General features: G+C 43.3%; 1 protein-coding gene across 4 annotated transcripts in view; it reads left to right on the top strand.

The window, feature by feature from the left end:
- Nucleotides 1-19,435, top strand: part of TRIM37 (tripartite motif containing 37) — a 61,389-nt gene that overhangs the window by 9,592 nt on the left and 32,362 nt on the right. For 3 of the 4 annotated variants that reach the window (XM_075904680.1, XM_075904677.1, XM_075904678.1), the window contains 7 exons: nt 2,231-2,271; nt 4,331-4,447; nt 8,924-9,011; nt 11,623-11,745; nt 13,678-13,801; nt 16,853-16,920; nt 18,652-18,776. In XM_075904680.1, the coding sequence (XP_075760795.1) occupies nt 2,231-2,271; nt 4,331-4,447; nt 8,924-9,011; nt 11,623-11,745; nt 13,678-13,801; nt 16,853-16,920; nt 18,652-18,776 (686 nt within the window). Of the gene's footprint in view, nt 1-2,230; nt 2,272-4,330; nt 4,448-4,534; nt 4,599-8,923; nt 9,012-11,622; nt 11,746-13,677; nt 13,802-16,852; nt 16,921-18,651; nt 18,777-19,435 lie in introns of those variants that run through there. The other variant, XM_025179267.2, reaches the window with a different exon arrangement.

Raw genomic sequence — 19,435 nt, 5'->3', positions numbered from 1 at the left:
CCACCATTAGGCGCACCAAGGTAGACTTTAATGCACAATGGGATTCATGAGGAGTGCTGTGCTTCTGATGCTGTGACATCAATGCAGGTAACCACGGCTAAAAAGGCATGGGAAAAAAACTGTTTCTTGTTAATGTCAAGCAAGGGGGAAGGGAGTAGATGAGCCCATTATGGAATGCTGATGACATGAACCCAGAACCACCCAGTACACAGTTTTGGTCCTGGTGTGCACCTAGAGCATGACCCAGAATGCAAAGCGGCACAGGCGCTGTGGGATAGCTACCCACAGTGCATTGTTCTCAAAATTGATGGCAGTCTCCCTACTGGGATGTGCTGTTTCGAACTATGTTGAATTCTTGTGCATATGGTGGACATGGACCTTCGACTTTACAAAATCAGGTGGTAAGAAATGACCTGAATAAAGTCAACCTTATCTGTTAGTGTAGACATGACCTAAGATTCCAGATGCTTTGACTAGATGTGAACATCTGGGCAACTCATCCCCCATTGGCAACTTGGGGGAAGGGTGGTAAACTGAAATAACCACCTGAAAAAACACATCCTCCCACATGGTACATGGAGCACAGAGAATAAAGCAGGTATTTGTGGTTGTGGGGGTAAAGGGAGGAGCTTAGGTTTGTAATGAAAGACGAGTTGGGAGATAGATGTGGGGGGGGGGCAAGGGAGGTAGAGTAAGCCAATACCTCCTCAGAAAACACATGGCCCACAGGAGGCGGATGACAGTAAAGAGGATTTGGGATCCTTGGGGGGGGGGAGGGGTCAAATGATGGGCTGTGGGAAGGAGTTGGTTGGCAAAAAGGGCTGGGAGTACTGGGAAGGGTTGGGTCGGTTGGTATGATTGCAAGAATTCCCTCAGCTGTGGGGAGAGAATACATTGGGATGCCCATTCTGGAATGGATGGAGGACATCACGGGGTATGGAAAATTGGATGTCATGTGGCTGCAGGATGGGGGCTATGTATGGTGCAGTATCTACAGGAGACTGACACCAACTTCACCTTCATGGCTCCTGTTCTGGGGGCCTGGCTTGGCTCAAGTTCTCTGAGCATTGTCACCTGATGCATGTTGGCCCATCCGTTGTCCTGTTGTCGTGACAGAGGGCAGGGTGGGTTCAGTACATCACAACATCCAGAGCTGAGCCCCACAACCCTTTGATACTCTCTAGAGACCCAATTTTTGGGTTACAACCAATGGGTGAGAAACCCTTGCTCTGGCAAAGAGTTTTTAATCTTGAGAGGTTAGACAGGTTAGTGGCTTAAACAAGTTAAATAGTTTTATCACTAAAGTTTGAATTTGCAGGTTTGCCTTTTTAATTAAGTTTATCTTCCTGACCCTGCCATTCAGTGCCTGCTGGATTGCTAGTCAAGAAATCAATTGGTTGTAATATCTCCTGAAGGAAAGCTGTATGACAGTAGCAGAGTATGTGGTTCCTTGAAAACTAGTGTGTAGAGTAAGAGTGAAACACCTGTAGTATCTTTGCTTTTTTATTAGACTGTCACTGGGACTGTGCGATAGTCTGTGGCTTCTAGTGGTATGCCAAACAACTCAAAACTCCCTGGCTGTGTCTACACTGGTGCTATCTTGCGCAAAAGCAGACGCTCTTGCGCAAAAACTTGCTGCCTGTCTACACTGGCCGCATTTCTTGCACAAGTAAACTGACGTTCTATTGTATGAAATCAGGGCTTCTTGTGCCAGAACTCTGACGCTCCCGCTCAGGAATAAGCCCTTTTGCGCAACCGTTCTTGCGCAAGAGGCCAGTGTAGACAGGCAACATGAATTTTTTGCGCAAGAAAGCCCTATGGTTAAAATGGCCATCAGAGCTTTCTTGTGCAAGAGAGCGTCTACACTGGCATGGATGCTCTTGTGCAAAAGCACATGCCAATGTAGACACTCTCTTCTGGAAGAGTTTTTGCAGAAGAACTCTTCTGCAAAAGAGTTTGTGTGAGAACATGCCAGTGTAGACGTAGCCCCTGTAACAGAACTATTGTTAAATCAACACTGCACCTCCCTCTCATCCCCCCCAAAAAAGCCCTTCTGTTTCTTGAGGGGGTTAAAACAGTTGCATGTTACATAGAGTGCTTGTATCCGCTAAATCCCATGAATTTAAAATAAGGGAAAAAACACTGGATTGGCACAGAATAGAAGTGAACCCAGTATGTGTGAATATTCTGTATGGTTGTCTCTTGATATTTGCCTATCTCTTTTCTGTAGCGTTGGCTGACTGAACAAAGAGCACAGTGCCCTCACTGTCGGTAAGATCTTTAATAAATTAGAAATAGATTATAATTCTGTGTTGTTAGCTTGTCTTTAAACATATCATGTGCATTACAAGCTTCTGTTTTGAAGGTTCTTAATGTGATATGAAGCCTTACCCAAACTGGGAATCTTACAAAACAAAAAATAGTTCTTCAGCACCTTAGAAACTAACAAAACATGGTATCAAGAACTTTCGTGGGCACAACCCACTTCTTCAGATGAATGGAGTAAGGGGTCCAGAGTATATTCATCTGAAGTGGGTGGGTAGTGCCTTCAAAAGCTCATAACACTATCTACATGTTTTGTTAGTCTAAGGGCATGTCTACACTAAAGAGTTATTTCAAGATAACTCTTGTTGTTTCAGAACAAGGTGTTAATTTGAAATTATTTTGAAATAATGGACTTATTTCAAAATAATAACCTCTCATTCTATGAGGAATAACACCTATTTTGAAATTGCTTTTATGTTATTGAATCCAGTTAAAGCATATAACCACATCTCACAAGAAGTGGACAGGACTCTTTCACAACTAGTCAGTGTCACTCCTTAAATGGCCAGCACAGGGACCAAACTTTCCTTCTTTCCATAGATACATGAGACACACATGTCAAGGAATAGACATGTTGTGACATTGCCCAAAGAAGCAGCAGCATGCACATTCTTAAAGTTTGTGCCCCATAAGTACAGAGTTTGAAAAAATTCACTTCTCAAAGGCAAGTAAGACACTCTTCTTTGTGAGGTGCATGATCAACCAATTTCTTCGGAATGAAAGCTATTTATATTAAAAAGCAAACAAACCAAGAACCTTAAAGTTTTACGCCTGATAGTTTTGAAGTTTCAAAATGTGGACTATGCATTGTAGACAGACAGCTTTATTGCCTCTGATATTACAGATTGAACCTCCGAAATCCGGGACTTTCTGATCTGGCACTATCCAGCAGGACCACGGATGTTGCTGGATCAGAGAGCCCCGGAGCTCGGTAGTGTAAACCAGCTGGGAGCCTCATCCCCGGGGAGCCCCAGTCGGGCAAGGCAGCAGCAGAGCAGCCGGCAGCAACAACAGGGCAGCTGGCAAGCCCCGTCCCCAGGGATTCCTGGTTGGCCTGGGGAGAAGCAGGGCTACAGCGGCTGGGGTGTTCGGTCTCTGGGGAGCCCCAATGGACCAGAGCCCAAGTCCAAGCCCTGTAGGCTGGAGCCCAATGGCAATGGGGCTGGAGAGGGAGTGTCCTCTGAGGCTAGTGGCAAGGGACCTTCCCATATCTGACAAATTCCCTCATTCAGGATGGATCAGATCCTGAAGGTGCCAGGTAAGGGAGGTCCAACCTGTACTTATGTTTTTGTTAGAAGAGTGGAATAGACAAAGCCAATCAGTTTTATTGGGGTTCTTCAGAGCCTTGAAATCCTGAAACTGAGTTCTTGAATCTGGGGCTTACTCGCCTTTCTCTGCAGCATGGGAAAAAGGTCACTTCCAGGTTTATTTTTAGTGTAAATGGTGAATTGTTTGTAATATGAAGTCTTTAAACCATGATCTGAGAACTTCAGTAACTCAGCCAGAGGCTATGGTCTATTTCAGGAGTGGGTAAGATTATGTGGCTTGCAATGTTCGAGAGGTCATGCTAGATCATAACATACAGTCTGTGATAGAAAATATGACCTATGAGGAAAGATTGGAAGAACTGGGTTAGTTTAGTTTAGAAAAGAGAAAACTGAGAGGCATTAAGTTTTCAAGTATCTAAAGGTTGTTACAAGGAGGAGAGAGAGAAATTATTCTCAAGAAGCAATGGGCTTAAATTGTAGTAAGGGAGATTTAAGTCGGATATTAGGAAAAACGTCCTAACTGTCAGGGTGGTTAATTACAGGAGTAAATTGTGTAGGGAGGTTGTGGAATCTTCATCATTGGAGATTTTTGAAAGCATGTTAGACAAACATCTGTCAGGGATGCTCTGGCTGGTGCTTGGTCTTACCATGAGTGCAAGGGACTGGTCTTGACGACTGCTTGATGTTCTTTCCAGTCCTGTGATTCTAGGACTCTAACTTCAACTTTTTTTTGACAGAGCCCCACTCCAGCTACGGGAACTTGTAAACTGTCGTTGGGCAGAAGAGGTTACTCAACAGCTTGACACACTTCAGCTATGCAATCTCAATAAGCACGAAGAAAATGAAAAAGACAAGTATGTAGAACAGATTCGTCTCAAATTTGAGGATTTTGTAGTTTGTCTCAAAGCAGCAAGTATTTAATTACACTCTTTTAAAATTAGGGAATGGATTGTAGTTCCTAAGTACTGAAAACTGAAGTGTGCTACCATGTAATAGAAGCAGTCAGTAAGTATGCTTCCTTTTATGCTGTCCAGCTGAAAGGTGGTAAGAACTTGGCAGCTGGTCTTTTTATTATTGTTATTTCTAGAAATGGTACCAGTTTCTCTAAGTAGCACTAAAAGCTAAATCTTTAAAGGTCTTTTCTGTTTGTTACCTTGAAAGTCAGACTTGGATTAGAACTGGCTTAATATACTTTAAGGGAAGGTTGAAGAGTGTGCCTTTCATATTCTTCATAGCAATTCTCAGTAACCATATGGCAGGAGTGGCAATATATTTTTGATGGAGGGTCGCTCCAAGAATTTGGTAAGTGGACAAGGGATGCACTCTTCCATGATATTAATGGAGGAGGTGGAGGGTCCAGGATAGAGGCTAGGTACAGAATAGAGCTTGGGGTAAGAGACTGGGGTGTGGGAGGAAGTTTGGGTGAAAGAGGGGATTGTTTCCTGGGGCATGGGATTGGGGTGCAGAGTCTGGGAGGGAGGATGGATACAGGAGGTGGGGGCAGAGGGTTTGGGTTACATGTTGGGGGAGCAGAGGGTTGAAGGGAGGGGGGGTTCAGACAGGCTCGAGCAGGAAGACACTTATTTGGGCAACTCTCAGCCAGCAGCCTAGCAGGTTCCCTGCGTTCCATGCCCCAGCAGACCACTCAGAGCAGCTCTGCTAGGCCATTTGTGTCTGTGAAGAGCTGCAAGCCTGAGGGGAGGGGTACTTCACATGCTGCCTGTTGGAAGAAACTGGCCAATGAGAGTTACACTGTTGTGCTGGGGGTGGGGGTAATCTGTAAAGCCTCTGTCCTGGGCTCACAGCTGTTCACAGACAAACAGGGCCCCGCAGCTGGCTTTTCTGAATCGTGTGCTGGGGTGGGGTAGGCAGATAGCCTGCCTGAGGCTCCTGCTGCATCTGTGAGCTGGATCCAGTGGCTTGGCGGGTTGGGTGTGGCCTGTGGGCCGTATTTTGCCCAAGCTTGCTACATGGATACCTGTAGCCCCGTGGGGCTCAGGGCAGTGCTCCTCCGCCTTGGGGTCAGTGGGCAGCCACTCCGACCCACTCCCCTGACACACCATCCATAATAGAAAGTCCTTACATACCAGCCCTTATTCCGGGCAGAGCAACAATATACCCCAAGGACCGTTCTCAGGCCCAGCCCTACTTCAGGGAGGATCAACTGGCACCTAGACAGTTAGTACAAGGCCCAGACCCTGGTTCTGGGTGGGAGGCAGGAAAAACAGTTTGTATGCCCAAGCTCTGGTGCAGGACAGGGCTGCAGGAAAGTGGTTTGTAAGTTCGAGCCCTAGTTCAGGACGGGGCAGGAGGCAAACACACACCAGTAGTTCAAGGCCCGTTTGCAACAACCCCAGCCGGGTCCCCTTGCTCAAGCGAGGGTCCGGTCAATGCAGGCCGCTGCATGGGAATAGCTGGAGCGGAGGAGGGAGAACTGCCACTCAAGAGTGGCTTGGCAGGGATGAAGCAGGCCCACCCACCCTACTGCATCCCAGCCCAGGGCTCTAGCAGCAGCAGCAGAGCAGTTGGCTGTTGGGTCAGCGGGGATCTGTACCACAATGCACTGGCCTTCTGGTAAACAGGGCAGCTATCCCTGGGCTGCTTCCATTGCCCTCCTCGGGCTGTACCTGGGTCCAGAGCAGATCATCTGGGCACAGTGGTTCAGAGTCCTCTGGCCATGTAAACAAACTCCCCGGCAGTTCTCCAATAATGGGCCTGGTGGCCCCAGCCAGTTCTCAGCTTCCCCAGGGTCCAGCTCCTCTCTTGGGAGTGTGGTAGAGGCTTCTGGCTTCCTTAGTCACTGGGGCTAGACTGGGCTCTCTGGTCGGCCTTTTATATTCCTGGTCCCACCTCCTGGCTTCCTGTAAGGTGGGTTGCTAGAGCCAGGTGCTGCCCACCAAAGCTCAGGGAGGGGCTTCTCCCCCTCGGAGGAGCCATTACTATACCAGATAATGAAAGCATAGGCAACATTGTACAGATTTCTCTGCTGATGCATTCAGAAACCTAAAAGGACACCTGAATGTGCTAGTGCATAAGCCTGGACATGTCTTAATGTGTTTATTTCCAGTATGATATTTGATCTAAGGCATGCATGGTCCAAAAATCTGTCCATGTAGGATTTGCAGTGATATGGATAACAAAGATTTGTCATGTACTGTACAATTTAACTGTCACTGAAAGTGTCCTTTCTCCTTGGATTTCATATAGTAAAGAAAGAATCAATTACTTAGATCTGCCAATACTTGGATAGCATAAAGAATTCAGGGTTAATATCACAGTAAAAAAGCGACCCTTTGGATAAATGCAATTTGTAGTATTTCTTATTACTGGTTTGTGCAGTTTATTTCATTGCTAATCAGTAAAGCTCATTGGTAGAGTATTGAGAGTTAATGTAAGGAATGCAGAGGGAGAGGGGAATACAGTAGGAAATAAGGGAGGACATACAAAGATGGGAAGGGGGATAGGAAAAAAAGGGCAGGAATAGCAGTTTAGCCCCTCTCCCCCAAATGAGATGACTTTCCCATTGAGTAATGGTGAATAAGTCAATCAGATAATTCATGATTATAACAAAGTTACAAGTAGTTCTTCAAGTCTTCGTCAGTGTGGATTCTGTTCAAGATGCACGGTGCTTCGTGTATACAGGCAGTCCCCGGGTTACGTACAAGATAGGGACTGTAGGTTTATTCTTAAGTTGAATTTGTATGTAAGTCAGAACTGGTACATATTGTAGAGGAAACTCTAGCCAAACATTTCTCCAGAGCTCAGTTTTATTCTCCCACGCCTCACTTCCCTCAGTCCTTTATTCTCAAGCTGAGGTGTCTGCTGAGAAAAGCTGCTCCGCGTCTCCCTGGTCTGCTTGGGGGGGGGGGGAAGCTCTAGCTTTGCGTCTCCCTGGTCTGCTGGGGGGAAGCAGCTAGTGCGGGGTTGCCTCACCCCGTTTGTAAGTAGGGATCCGATGTAAGTCGGATCCATGTAACCCGGGGACTGCCTGTATTGAGTGCAGACCACACTGAGAAACTGTCTTAAAAATCACAGTTACTATAAGGTAAGTAACTGTTCTGAACTGCATAAAGATACTAGTATGGCCTTGATCTTTGTGCAAAGTTCTCAATGACCTCGTTCAAAGATCTGCTGTGATGGTGCTTTATTAGCTTGCTCACAGACTGAGGTTTTGGTGTAGTGATTAAACTATTTTTAAACCCATTGCCAATTGTTCAAAAATCAGCCATTTTCATGAACAAAGGTACAGGAAAAAGAAAAAAATTGAGTGATGAAAATGATAGCATTAATTGAAGCCACAACTAAAGACTAGTATAAAGCAACACTTCCAATGTTACATTTCCTAGAATTATCTGATGATCAAATGTATTCATACCAAGACATTGAAATACTTTTTGTGTTTGTTCATTGTAGTTTCTGTATACTCCTCCAATAAAGGTCGTGACTTAAAAAAACAAAACAAAAACAAAAAACAAAGAATTGATTTGAATGTATTTATCTTGCCAGAGTCCTGGAGACAGTATTATATCTAGCTTCACCCTTATTGTAGAAGACTGGGACTTCTTACGATACTGAATATAGAAAGCTGATTCACGTGGCCATATATAGGAAAGAGATATCACACTGTTATTTGGGAGTTCAGAAAGGCCTCTGAGGCTCAAGTCTAATTGGAACATTGAGAAATCAAGGTCCTCACTCTTGGACCCATATTACTAAGCAGAGCTGAGAATCTTGTGTTTAAATAAACTAGTAATTTGCCATTTGCTTTGAGAGTAGGTCCTGTTTACATATTAGCTTTCTTCTAGTTAAAATATTGATACATAGATGCCACTTGAGCACTTAGATAACACATTGATAAACATCTCAGAATATTTTAGGTTTACAAAACCTTTCTGAGTTCCTAGATTATTGGAGTTTCAATCATTTGAGATTTTTAGCTTCTAGAATCAGTGAATTCAAAGCCTGGTTTGTTGGTATACAGTGCAGGTAAGATGATGCTTAAAAATTGTTTCCAGAATGCACTCTCTCACCTCCAGGAGAAGCTTCCTGGAACGATATTAAACGTGAGTCAAAATAAAACTACGAGAACTATCTTAGACTTCACTGATAAGTGTTGTACATTTGACTGACTGAGGAGGCACTCTTCAGTCATTTTTACAATTCAAAAAGAATATATCTATTTAATTTTGCTCTTGGCCATTGGGAAACCATTGGTAATGCCTCAGTTTTGTGCTTTAGTATCAAAATTATATCAACAAAATAAATCAAGCTGCTGAATCTTTTGCACACTTCATGCACCACTATGTAATTTCCCATAATTTGTTTTTAAGGTGCGAAAACCATCATGAAAAACTCAGTGTATTCTGCTGGACATGTAAGAAATGTATCTGCCACCAGTGTGCTCTCTGGGGAGGAATGGTGAGTAAAAGGCTTGTAGCATGTTATGATCATGTGGAAAGTAGGAAATTATCTTTGTAGTGCTTGAATTGTATTACAGAAGCAGTACCAATGACATGAATTTATTAGCATTGTTTTCAAATTACCTTTATAATACTGTAGTTACAGCATGTGGACAAATGAGTCTTATGAATTTTGACATAGATAATGTTTCCTGTTACAAGCTGAAGCAGGAAGTATCCTTGCTTCTTTTGGAAAGGTGCTAGAATTAGCGTCCTGGGTATGAATTTTGTAACTAAGACTGTTGTAAATAAACTGAAAGTGACAATGCCTAGCATAAGTCTCACATAATCATGTAACTCTAATTACATTTGTGTTACACATATTCAGCAATAATCTTCAGTAGTTGAAAGACAGTTTCAAGTTTAAAAAATAACCTTTTTTTAAACACTATCTGTAGACATCAGCTTACTCTTCACTAAGCTGAGTGGAAACTAAAACACGCTTTCCCTCATTTACCTTTTACACTGTGTGACCAACAATGAGAACTACCTTAGACTTCACTGATAAGTGTAATAAATCTGAATGACTGAAGAAGCACTGTCCAGTCATGTTTGGCCCCAAATGTAACTTAACAAGACTTTATTTAACACAAAACTAGTAGGTATTAGGGATGTTAAATTGCGTGTAATCAGCTAATCAAGTAGTCGATGGAATTTCCAGCCGTGGGAGCTAACTCTGCTGTGGATCTGCCTTTTAAATGTATTAAGAACCGTTAGACTCTTAATACATTTAAAAAGGCAGAGGTGGGAGGGGGGGACTGGGTGTGAGCTGGGAATCAGGTGATTCCGAGCTCCCGCCTGGTCTCAGATGCTGTGCCTCTGCTTTTTAAACATATTAAGAGCCACTATATGTTTAAGAAGCAGATGCACAGCTCAGGGGGAGGGACCAGGAGCCAGCTGAGAATCAGCTGTCCCGGCTTGCTCCCAGTACCCCCAGCTGTGCCTCTGCTTTTTAAATGTATTAAGAGTCTGGTGGCACTATTAAAAAGCAGAAGCACAGTATCTGGGATGGGTGCAAGCTAGGAATCAGCTCATTCCCAGCTCCTGCCTGGTCCCCTGCTATGCCTCTGCCTTCTCTGACCGTCAAAACAGCGCTGGGGGGAACCAGCTTTTAAGCCAGGTCCCCCCAGCACCTGCTCCTGTTCTCCCCCCGCTTTGCTGCCTCTCGCCGACAGAGGCAGCTTGGGCAGGGGGGAGGAGTGACTAATTGAGTCACTACTTGACTACCCGATAAGCATATGCTTATTGGGCAGTCAGCTAGTCACTTACATCCCTAATAGGTATTTGTATGACCCTTTCAAATGTTCTATTTTTACAATTCAGCTTATTTTATTGTAGGAAAAAGTATCTGTTTTGTAAAATCCTTCAAGTAATTGTCTGTTTTGGGAAAAAGGGAGAAGATACAAAGGCTTCAGATTATGAATAATCTGTTAAACATTTTATGTACTTAAACACTGAATCCCTGTGAAAGCCAACAGGAACCTAAAATTGAAAGTTTCCAGTTCTGTACTCAATGGCTTTCTCTAGTTGATCTAACTATGTTTTGTTTTGGGTTATGTTAAGGGGGAATAGCAGAAGCATAGGAAAAACTATAAATTCTTAATACTATTTTTATAATATTAGGTCAGAAATAAAAATAATATTTTAAGCTTGATAGCCCTTTACTCCATATTCAAAAGGAGGAGATTCTCTGCTTGAACTCAAGCTTTATAAGCACCTTAGATCCCCACGTATTTAATACCATACCAGTTAAATATTCCCAAGTGAGACAGATGTCACATACTTAGTGATCGTCAATTTAACATTCCCAATTCGTTTTTTTGTTTTTGCTGGAATGTTAGCTCAAAATGTGTATACCTCTTTGAATGTAAAATCATTTCATTCTCCCCCTGACTTAACTGGCCTAAAAGTTGTGCAGTAAATGTTGAGGCTCATTTTGGATGAGTTCTCAGTCTCTCTAAACAGCTCTCTACAGCAAGCATTTCTGATGCAGAAGTCAGATCTAAGATTTGTTACTAAGTGAAGTGAAAGACACAGACATCCTACAGACAATCTGTTCTGGATCTTTTCCAAATTAAATGGTATCATAGATAGGGATGTTAACTTTAGTTTAATCAACTAATTGACTAGTCGATGGATTTTCCATCAATTTGTTGATAAGCGGGGAGCCACAATGCCTGGGAGCTAACCCCGCTGTGTCTCTGCCTTTTAAATGTATTAAGAGCCTGTCAGCTATTAATACATTTAAAAAGCAGAGGCATGTCTGGGACTAGGCGTGAGCTGGGAATCAGCTCATTCCCGGTCCCTGCTCCCCCCGTGAAGATGGTCCTGGGGGGAACCATCTTAAGCTGGCTCCCCTCAGCACCGGATCCTGCTGCCCCCCCCCCCTTTGCTGCCTCTGATATAGGAAGCAAGGGGGGAGGAAGCGACTAGTTGAGGGAATAGTCGACTATCCTATAAGCTTTTGCTTTTACATCGTTTACATCCCTAATCATAGAAGGGGGGAAAACTAATTTAACAGAGATGGAGCTTAGCTAAAATATGGGGTTCTGTTGATTTTCTTTTAATAGCATGGAGGACATACTTTTAAGCCACTAGCTGAAATTTATGAGCAACACGTCACAAAAGTGAATGAGGAAGTAGCAAAACTTCGAAGGAGACTCATGGAGCTGATCAGTCTAGTGCAAGAAGTGGTAAGAAAATGTTTCCACCCTCATAACTATGCATAAAATTTATAATGCTAATATATTTGAATTATTTGTAGTATAAGAGAAGCAAGAGGTAGTAGAGTTAAAGTAGAACAATTTCCATAGAATGGGTGCCATCATATGAAAGTAAAAATGCTTTGGAATGAGTTATACCGGTATATGGCACCTTTGTACCAATATAACTCTGCCCATGCTAAAGATTGTACACGATCCTTTAACTGGTATAGTTTTACATGTACAAAACGTACCAGGCCTTAATGATGTAAGCTGAAGGTCTAATATTTCATTGGGGAGATTTTATTGATTTTTATGCAGTTTTGTGTGTGCAAATCTTTTGAAAAGACTGGAAACAAAGCAAAATAGGGCTCCATTTGTTCTGTGTGGACATGTGCTAAAAGGATAGCGTTGCTGGAAGAGAAGGATAATACTCTTGGTCATAATTTTCACTCTTTGTTCTGCTATGTGCTTGCTGGTTAGTTAGCCACCATTCATCCCAGAGACGTCTGAACTTTTGGTGTTCTGTGGTATGGGTATATGGTCGATGATTCAAGAATGAAAGGCACTATATAAACTGTTGTGTGTGCATTCATTTTTCTTTTTCTGCTTATGGATGCTATACCCAATGAAGTACTTGTTCTTTGTCGTATCCTGCATAGATAAAAAAACAACTGGTTCCAAGAGATGGTTTAATTTGTCAAAGCAATTCTGTAATGTTTGACTATGATAAGGAAAGTGTATTGTATTTTTATTTTAACTTTGTCAGCCACTAGAGGGCAACTGCATTCTTTTCTAGTTTAGTATCAGTCATGCTGTGTGTTTTTGCAAAATTTAAAAAAATTGCTTACTATATACCCGGTTAAGAATTCAGTTTTGGATGTTGTCGTGGGGTCGTCCACTCGCTTCCCACCAAGGGGGAGTAGTAGAGTCCTTAGGGCTCTTGAAATTATGCCTCAACACCGCACATCCTGCAATTTGTCTCTAGGCCTAAACCCCTGTAGGGCCTAACTCCAGAAGTCAGTGCTCAATACCCTTCTCGCTGGGGCAGCGCAGCTTAGTAGCTGGAGTCACTAATAAATGCCCTTCTCGCTGGGGCAGTGCAGCCTAATAGCCCAAGTCACTGTACATCAGGTGGAGGCCCCACAGATTGGAGCAGATGGAGGCTAGGGGAACCCGGGCCCTCCCTACTTCACTGGTCCCAGCCCAGGGCCCTGGTAGCAGTGGCATGGGCCCCTGCTCGCTCAGCAGGGAATCCCACCACAACACTCGGAGCTCCTCAGGAAACAATCTCCCAGCCTGGGCTACTTCCTACCATACTCCGGTGGACTCTCTCCGGGTCCTTCCTCCCAGTCTCCTGGCTTCCAGGTCCGGTCTTCCTGGTAGTACCTGCTTCCTCCTCAGCAGCCAGCCAAGACTGAGCCTCTCTCCAGGCTTTTATACCTGGGCTGCAGTCCAAGCCTGCTCTGCGGGGTCAGGGCTTCTTTAGCCAGATGAGCCTAGTTAGGCTCAAATTTCCCAGTGTGGGACCGGTACCCCCCGTCACAGATGTGCACAACATTCTTAGTTTTGATTGTCAATTTTTCTAGGTTATCCAAAAAGAGAAAACACTTTTAGCATATATTCACTTTAATTAGGACTTCTAAATGTATTTCATTAATTGCATAGTAGCAAAACTATAAGGGGGAAGAGAATTATGGGAAATAGTTGAAGTCCTTTTCTGACTTTTAAGTTGCTTATAAGTTTACACAAAGGTGCATTTTCCTAAGCATGTTAAAACAAACTTCTGTTATACACAAAATATATCTTCTTCCTGTGTATTTCCTTATCCTTGTCAAGGGAAAAGCATTCCATTCAAATGGACAGGGTATGATGAGAGGCTGAGATGTGGACAAAAAAGAAAACCTCTGAACTGTCTTTCAGGAGAGGAATGTAGAGGCAGTGCGCAGTGCAAAGGATGAACGAGTTCGGGAAATCAGGAATGCAGTGGAGATGATGATTGCCCGATTAGACACTCAACTGAAGAACAAGCTGATAACACTAATGGGTGGGTATTCACCTTGTTTGATATAAGCGGAAGTATCAGACTGACATTGGAAAAAACTTGCCAGAAGATTTTTAGAAATACAAAACCATGGAAACAGCAATTTCTTGGCTTCAAGTTGAAGACAGAAGACTTCTAAATCAAGTACAGGCAGTCCCCCAGTTACGCGGATCCGACTTATGTCGGATCCGCAATTACGAACGGGGCTTTTCTCGCCCCGGAGGACGCGAGCGGCGGGACGCCCAGATGCGTCGCAGTCCCGCCGCCCGCGTCCTCCGGGGTGAGAAAAGCTGCTCCGCATCTCCCTGGTCTGCTGGGGGGGAGAGGCCCCCCCCCCCAGCAGACCAGGGAGATGCGGAGCAAAGCCTCGGAGCACGCGGGCAGCGGGACAGCCCAGACGCGCCGCGGCTGTCCCGCTGCCGGCGTCCTCCGAGGCTTTGCTCCCTGTCTGGGCTGTATGGCACGTCTGGGCTGTCCCGCTGCCCGCTCCCCCCAGCAGACCAGGGAGACGGGGTTGCTCTGCCCAGGGCTTCCTGGAACCAGCCGCTGATCAGTTTCAGCAGCGGCTGACTTGGGGACACCTGGGGTAGAGCAGCTGGGGTGCTGCCGGGTTGGTCCCCGCAGCGCTGAGGTGCGGCGCTGCGGGGACCTACCCGGCAGCGCCCCAGCTGCTCTGTCCCAGGCGTCCAAATTCAGCCGCTGTTGAAACTGATCAGCGGCTGATTCCAGGAAGCCCAGGGCAGAGCAACTCTGCCTGGGGCTTCCTGTAGTCAGCCGCTGGTCAGTTTCAGCAGCAGCTGAATCTGGACGCCAGTTCCGACTTACATACAAATTCAACTTAAGAACAAACCTACAGTCCCTATCTTATACGTAACCCGGGGACTGCCTGTACAGTAGTGCCATTAGTTAATTGCATGGTTATTGTGATATAATTTATATCGTTAGATGTAACTGTTTTGTGTCCATAAAAAGGTACTTTAAGGTAACTCTGATTATGTGTAACACTTTGCTAGAGTTTAATGATTGTACAACACTTAAAATCTTTTAAGTTTCAAGTATTCCCTGATTACTGTAATTTGTCAGTCTTTAAAAGTATTATTTCTCAATGGAATATTTCTGCTGAGTAGCATTTCAGATGGATAACTAAATTGTCCAATATTGAGAGCAAGAGTATCAGGAAGGAATCAGAACTTCTAAGTTTTGTTCTTGACTGACTTTGGTCCAGCCACTTAACCTTTCCTTCTATTTAGCCTTTTTACAAATGAGAAGCATGTAGGGTATAGGAAGGGGAACAGATGCTTCTATATAACACTTCTTAAAAGAGAGAATGAAAGAGATGGACGTAAGACTCCACTTATTTGCAAAGCATCTTACAAAGCATCTTTGGTTTTTTTCTGTAAATAATATTTTTAATAAATCCTGTATTTTAAATATAATATTTTGTCCCTAATGGAAAACAATCTCTACAATTGACTCTTAAGTTCTCCATTCATACTTGCATTCCATTGTAGCCACTGTGTAAGAGCTAAATATAATTATCCTAAACTGGAGTATCAGTCTCTTTGGATATCAGGGAGATGAGAACAGATTATTTAGGAATGTAGTCTTGCAATATGCAAAACTAAATCTATAACTGGAAACTTAGGCAAATAGGGACTGTCTGTCTCTAAGACCAACTATGTTGAATATTTATTCTTAATATTTGAAATTGTTTTGTTCAGAAGAAAATAGAAGATCAGAACCCTTATACAGTGTATATCAAGTATGTAAATACATTTTTCCCAAGCTACCATATTTTGTATATTGTATAAAGAGACTGTTAGGTATTAGACATGTAATCATATCTAGATTTTTAGCAGAATCAGTTTTTAGTAAAAATATCCTCTTACATTCTTCTAATTAAATTACAGGTTGGACCTCCCTGATCTGGCACCTTTGGGACCTGACCAGTCCCAGACAAGAGATTTTGCCAGACCAGGGGAGGTCATTTCTGGACCCTTTGTCACCAGCCCCCCAGCCTGGCCGCTGGCCTCCCAGCCGGCTTCCCACCTCCTGCTGCCCTCCTGATCCTGCTGGGCAGCCATCACTGCTATGGCTCCGGGACCTGCCAGCCAGCTCCACCAGGGAGATCCAAGACCCGGTGGGCAGCCACTTGCTGCGATTCCCTGCCCCACTGAGCTTCCACAACTCCCAACCCCGCTGCCAAGCGCTGAGCGGCCCCACTGCCCTGCTGGCCCCACAGGGATCCTTGCTGCTGGCCCTCCATCGGGACTCTCTGGTCCTGCAACATCCGTGCCAAACTATGGATGTTGCTGGTCCAGAGAATCCCAGTTAAGAGAGTTTCAACCTGTATTTCTAAGTTAGGATCTGCGATGAGTGCACTTAAGCATATCATGTTGAGTATTGTAATCAGTCACCAAATTTGTTCAGTGATTGAAGGTCAGTCATTAAACCATTTAAGAATTTCCTCTTTATTTGGTTAACACAGAATAATACTTTGCACTTATATAGCTCCTTTACTTCAAGGACCTCAGATTCCTTTACAAGAATTAATTAATGTGTGATTGAGAAAAAGCAAATCCAGTGATAGACTTAAAATCAGAGTTGACTTTTCTTTCTTCTTTGTCTTGTCACAGCTTTAATGGTAGTTTTAATAGAGAAACTTTATATTTAAATATCAGTTTTGAATTATTTTTTCATTAAAAGGTGTAAGGTCTATAAAAGTGATTTTTAAATTAGATTTGAGATGTTATAAAAGAAAGTTAGATTGGATCAGAATAAGTTCAATGAAATCTAAATATGCTCTTTTTTCAAAAGCCTCTGTCATTTCTGGGACACCAAGAATGTTTCATTAATGTCTTTAACCTCAAGTGAATCATTCACTGCAGCTCTAATTAACAAGATAGGCTTTCTTTAAAATGTGTTCTCCATCAACCTTGATATATTTAGAAATCCTTTACCTGAGATTTAGAGCAGTCTCCAGAAGGGAGGTTCATTTCTTAAAAACAGCAGCACCACAAAACATGATCTCTGGATCTCATTTCTTTTAAACAGGTCAAAAGACATCACTCACCCAAGAAACTGAACTTTTGGAGTCCCTGCTGCAGGAAGTAGAACATCAGGTGATTAAAAAAATCCCACAAACCATCCCACAGTTAAAATGTTGGAAGCTATTTTTGCAGCTATTTACCTATTTAAAATGTTTGTCACCAGTTGTTCAAAAGACACAATTAGATTCTTTCCTATCTTCTTTTGTTCAGAAGTGTTTGTTATTATTTGTGGCTTCTAGTGTTGAAAAGGTACAATTTATTACACATTTAAACCCTTTTGGCATTGTGTGCTGGATTGAAAGAAGGAAGGTTACATTTATACTCCCGATTTATTCTTTTGTGAGATAATGGGGCTTTTTGATTAGTTGATTTGAATATTGGCTTAAAACATTTTGATTTGAATGAAAAATGAATATACGGCTATATTTAACAATGAGAGTGCCACAGAATAACTAAAAGAAGGAAAGTGTAAAAGACGCTTCCTTAATGCGCAGTTACTTCTCTGGCTGGGTTATGAAATATATGAAACTTAATAATGTCAAAGGCTAGTAAAGTTTCACCTACGTATTACATAATATCAATGGTCACATCTGGTATACAGGGGTCCCTGGTATAAGTGTCTTCTTTATCTATTGTTTCACATACCTATTGTTTGCAGCTGATGGATATCTGGATCAGGACTAACGTTAATCAGAACATGTTCCCCCTACTGATGAGTGACAGAGATACTATGGCCCAACTACTTAACATCCAGGCCCACCTGTCAGTTCATGCTCTGCTGCTGCCCCACTGTTTGCCCCACAGCCCTACCTGGTGCTCTAGTCACTGAGCAAGGTTGGAGGCTTACTTCACTCTGCTTGCTGTGGAGCTTCTCCACCCCTGATCCCTACTCCCTGACTGGAGTGCCAGTCACTGTACTCAAACACCGTTCCTTAGCTAGAGTGCACTGTGGGCAGAGTGGGGCAAGCCCCTGTACCCCAGCAGGAGTGCTCTCCAGCCAGAGCACCAGGTGAATCAGGGTGAGCCCCACTCTCCTTCCCCACTCCTCTGGCTGGAGTGCCAAGTAGACTGGGGTGAGGGCCCCCTCTCCCTCCCAATCTCCCAGCTAGAGTGCCAGGTGGACCAGAACAATGCCCTGCTCCTTGGCAGTACCATCAGGGAAGCAGAGAGTGGCAAACCCTGGGCAGGGTGGGAGAGTGTACAGCACACATTTTTATGGGGCCCCCATTTTTATGGGAGCTGTGTCTGTTGCCCTTTTCAGGAACATAATCCCAATATTTACCAAAGACCTGCTATAGTACTTTGCTGGGGTGGTAACATGATAAAACAAACATATCTGCATCTAGTACAGATACTTATACACTTTATATTGAAAAGTCATATAAGTGCATAGTCATATAGTGCTAATTACATTTTTAAAACCTGTTAACATTGTTAAAATACTACAGCACTTTAATTCTCACATAAGGATTCAAGAGCCATGAAAAGCGTGTGAGTTCTCTGGGAGAAAGTAGAGAGAATACTGACTTAATTTTATTTAATTTCTTGTAAAAACTGTTATGGGAACAAGTATGGCAATTCATTGCCACTACCATTTCTTTTTCCAGCTTTGAAAACAGATACATTCAATGGAAGTTCTAACAAACATAACTCTGTCACTATGGAGAGCGGTATTTTAATCTTTTTCTGTGACCCTGCAGTAGATGTTACCTCTTGTATTGACACATCTTCAATTAAAAACTTAGGCAAAATCTGCGGGTTTTCTTAAATTACAATATAATTAATCTGCTTTCCTCTCTGCAGCTGCGGTCATGCAGTAAGAGTGAGCTGATATCTAAAAGCTCGGAGATTCTGATGATGTTTCAGCAGGTTCACCGGAAGCCTATGGCATCCTTTGTCACTACTCCTGTCCCTCCAGACTTCACAAGGTACAGCCTGGCATTTCCTTTGTATTTGTTTGACCTTGAAAGCTAAAGCATTAAAGCAGTTTGGTTTAGTCTTGAAAAACAAAAAAGCCTCACAACAAAAATATAACTGTACTAACATCTGAATGGCTTTGAGCACTGCGGAATGCTTAGTGTGGAGAAAAAGTCTTTTAATGTATAAAATACTCAAAACTCAAATACTCAAACTTCACTGTAAGAACAAATTCTGCTACGGCTTTGGAGGGATAGGAAAAGGTAGCAGCTATTGGATTTGCTGCTGGCAAGATCCCCAAATCCTTCATAACAGCTACTTTAACTATTGGGGCTACAGCAGTGGTAGCCTGTGGGTGAAAATTTATTTCCAGTGTCTGACCTTTCAGGCTAAATGCTGGGTCTGTATTTATCGCCACATGCTAAAAATAATAGATCACTTCCCCAGCTTTCTTCACCTCCTACAGAGTCTTGTTTTTATTCTCCATGAGAACTTACCTTGTAACTGATGTTATATCCTAGCTTTAGAAGTGGGATCCTGTTGGTGTGAAGAAATAGGTTTTGGATCATTTGTATACTGATTGCTCTTGTTATCCTGGCTATTGGGGCAGTCATCATATAATTGTAGGGCTCTCTTATTAGCAAACGCTCCAGTTGCTGCAATAAATGTG

Source organism: Pelodiscus sinensis, chromosome 21, assembly GCF_049634645.1.
Source record: "Pelodiscus sinensis isolate JC-2024 chromosome 21, ASM4963464v1, whole genome shotgun sequence".
NCBI classification, from domain to species: Eukaryota; Metazoa; Chordata; order Testudines; family Trionychidae; genus Pelodiscus; species Pelodiscus sinensis.
This window is presented reverse-complemented; position numbering and strand designations above follow the sequence as displayed.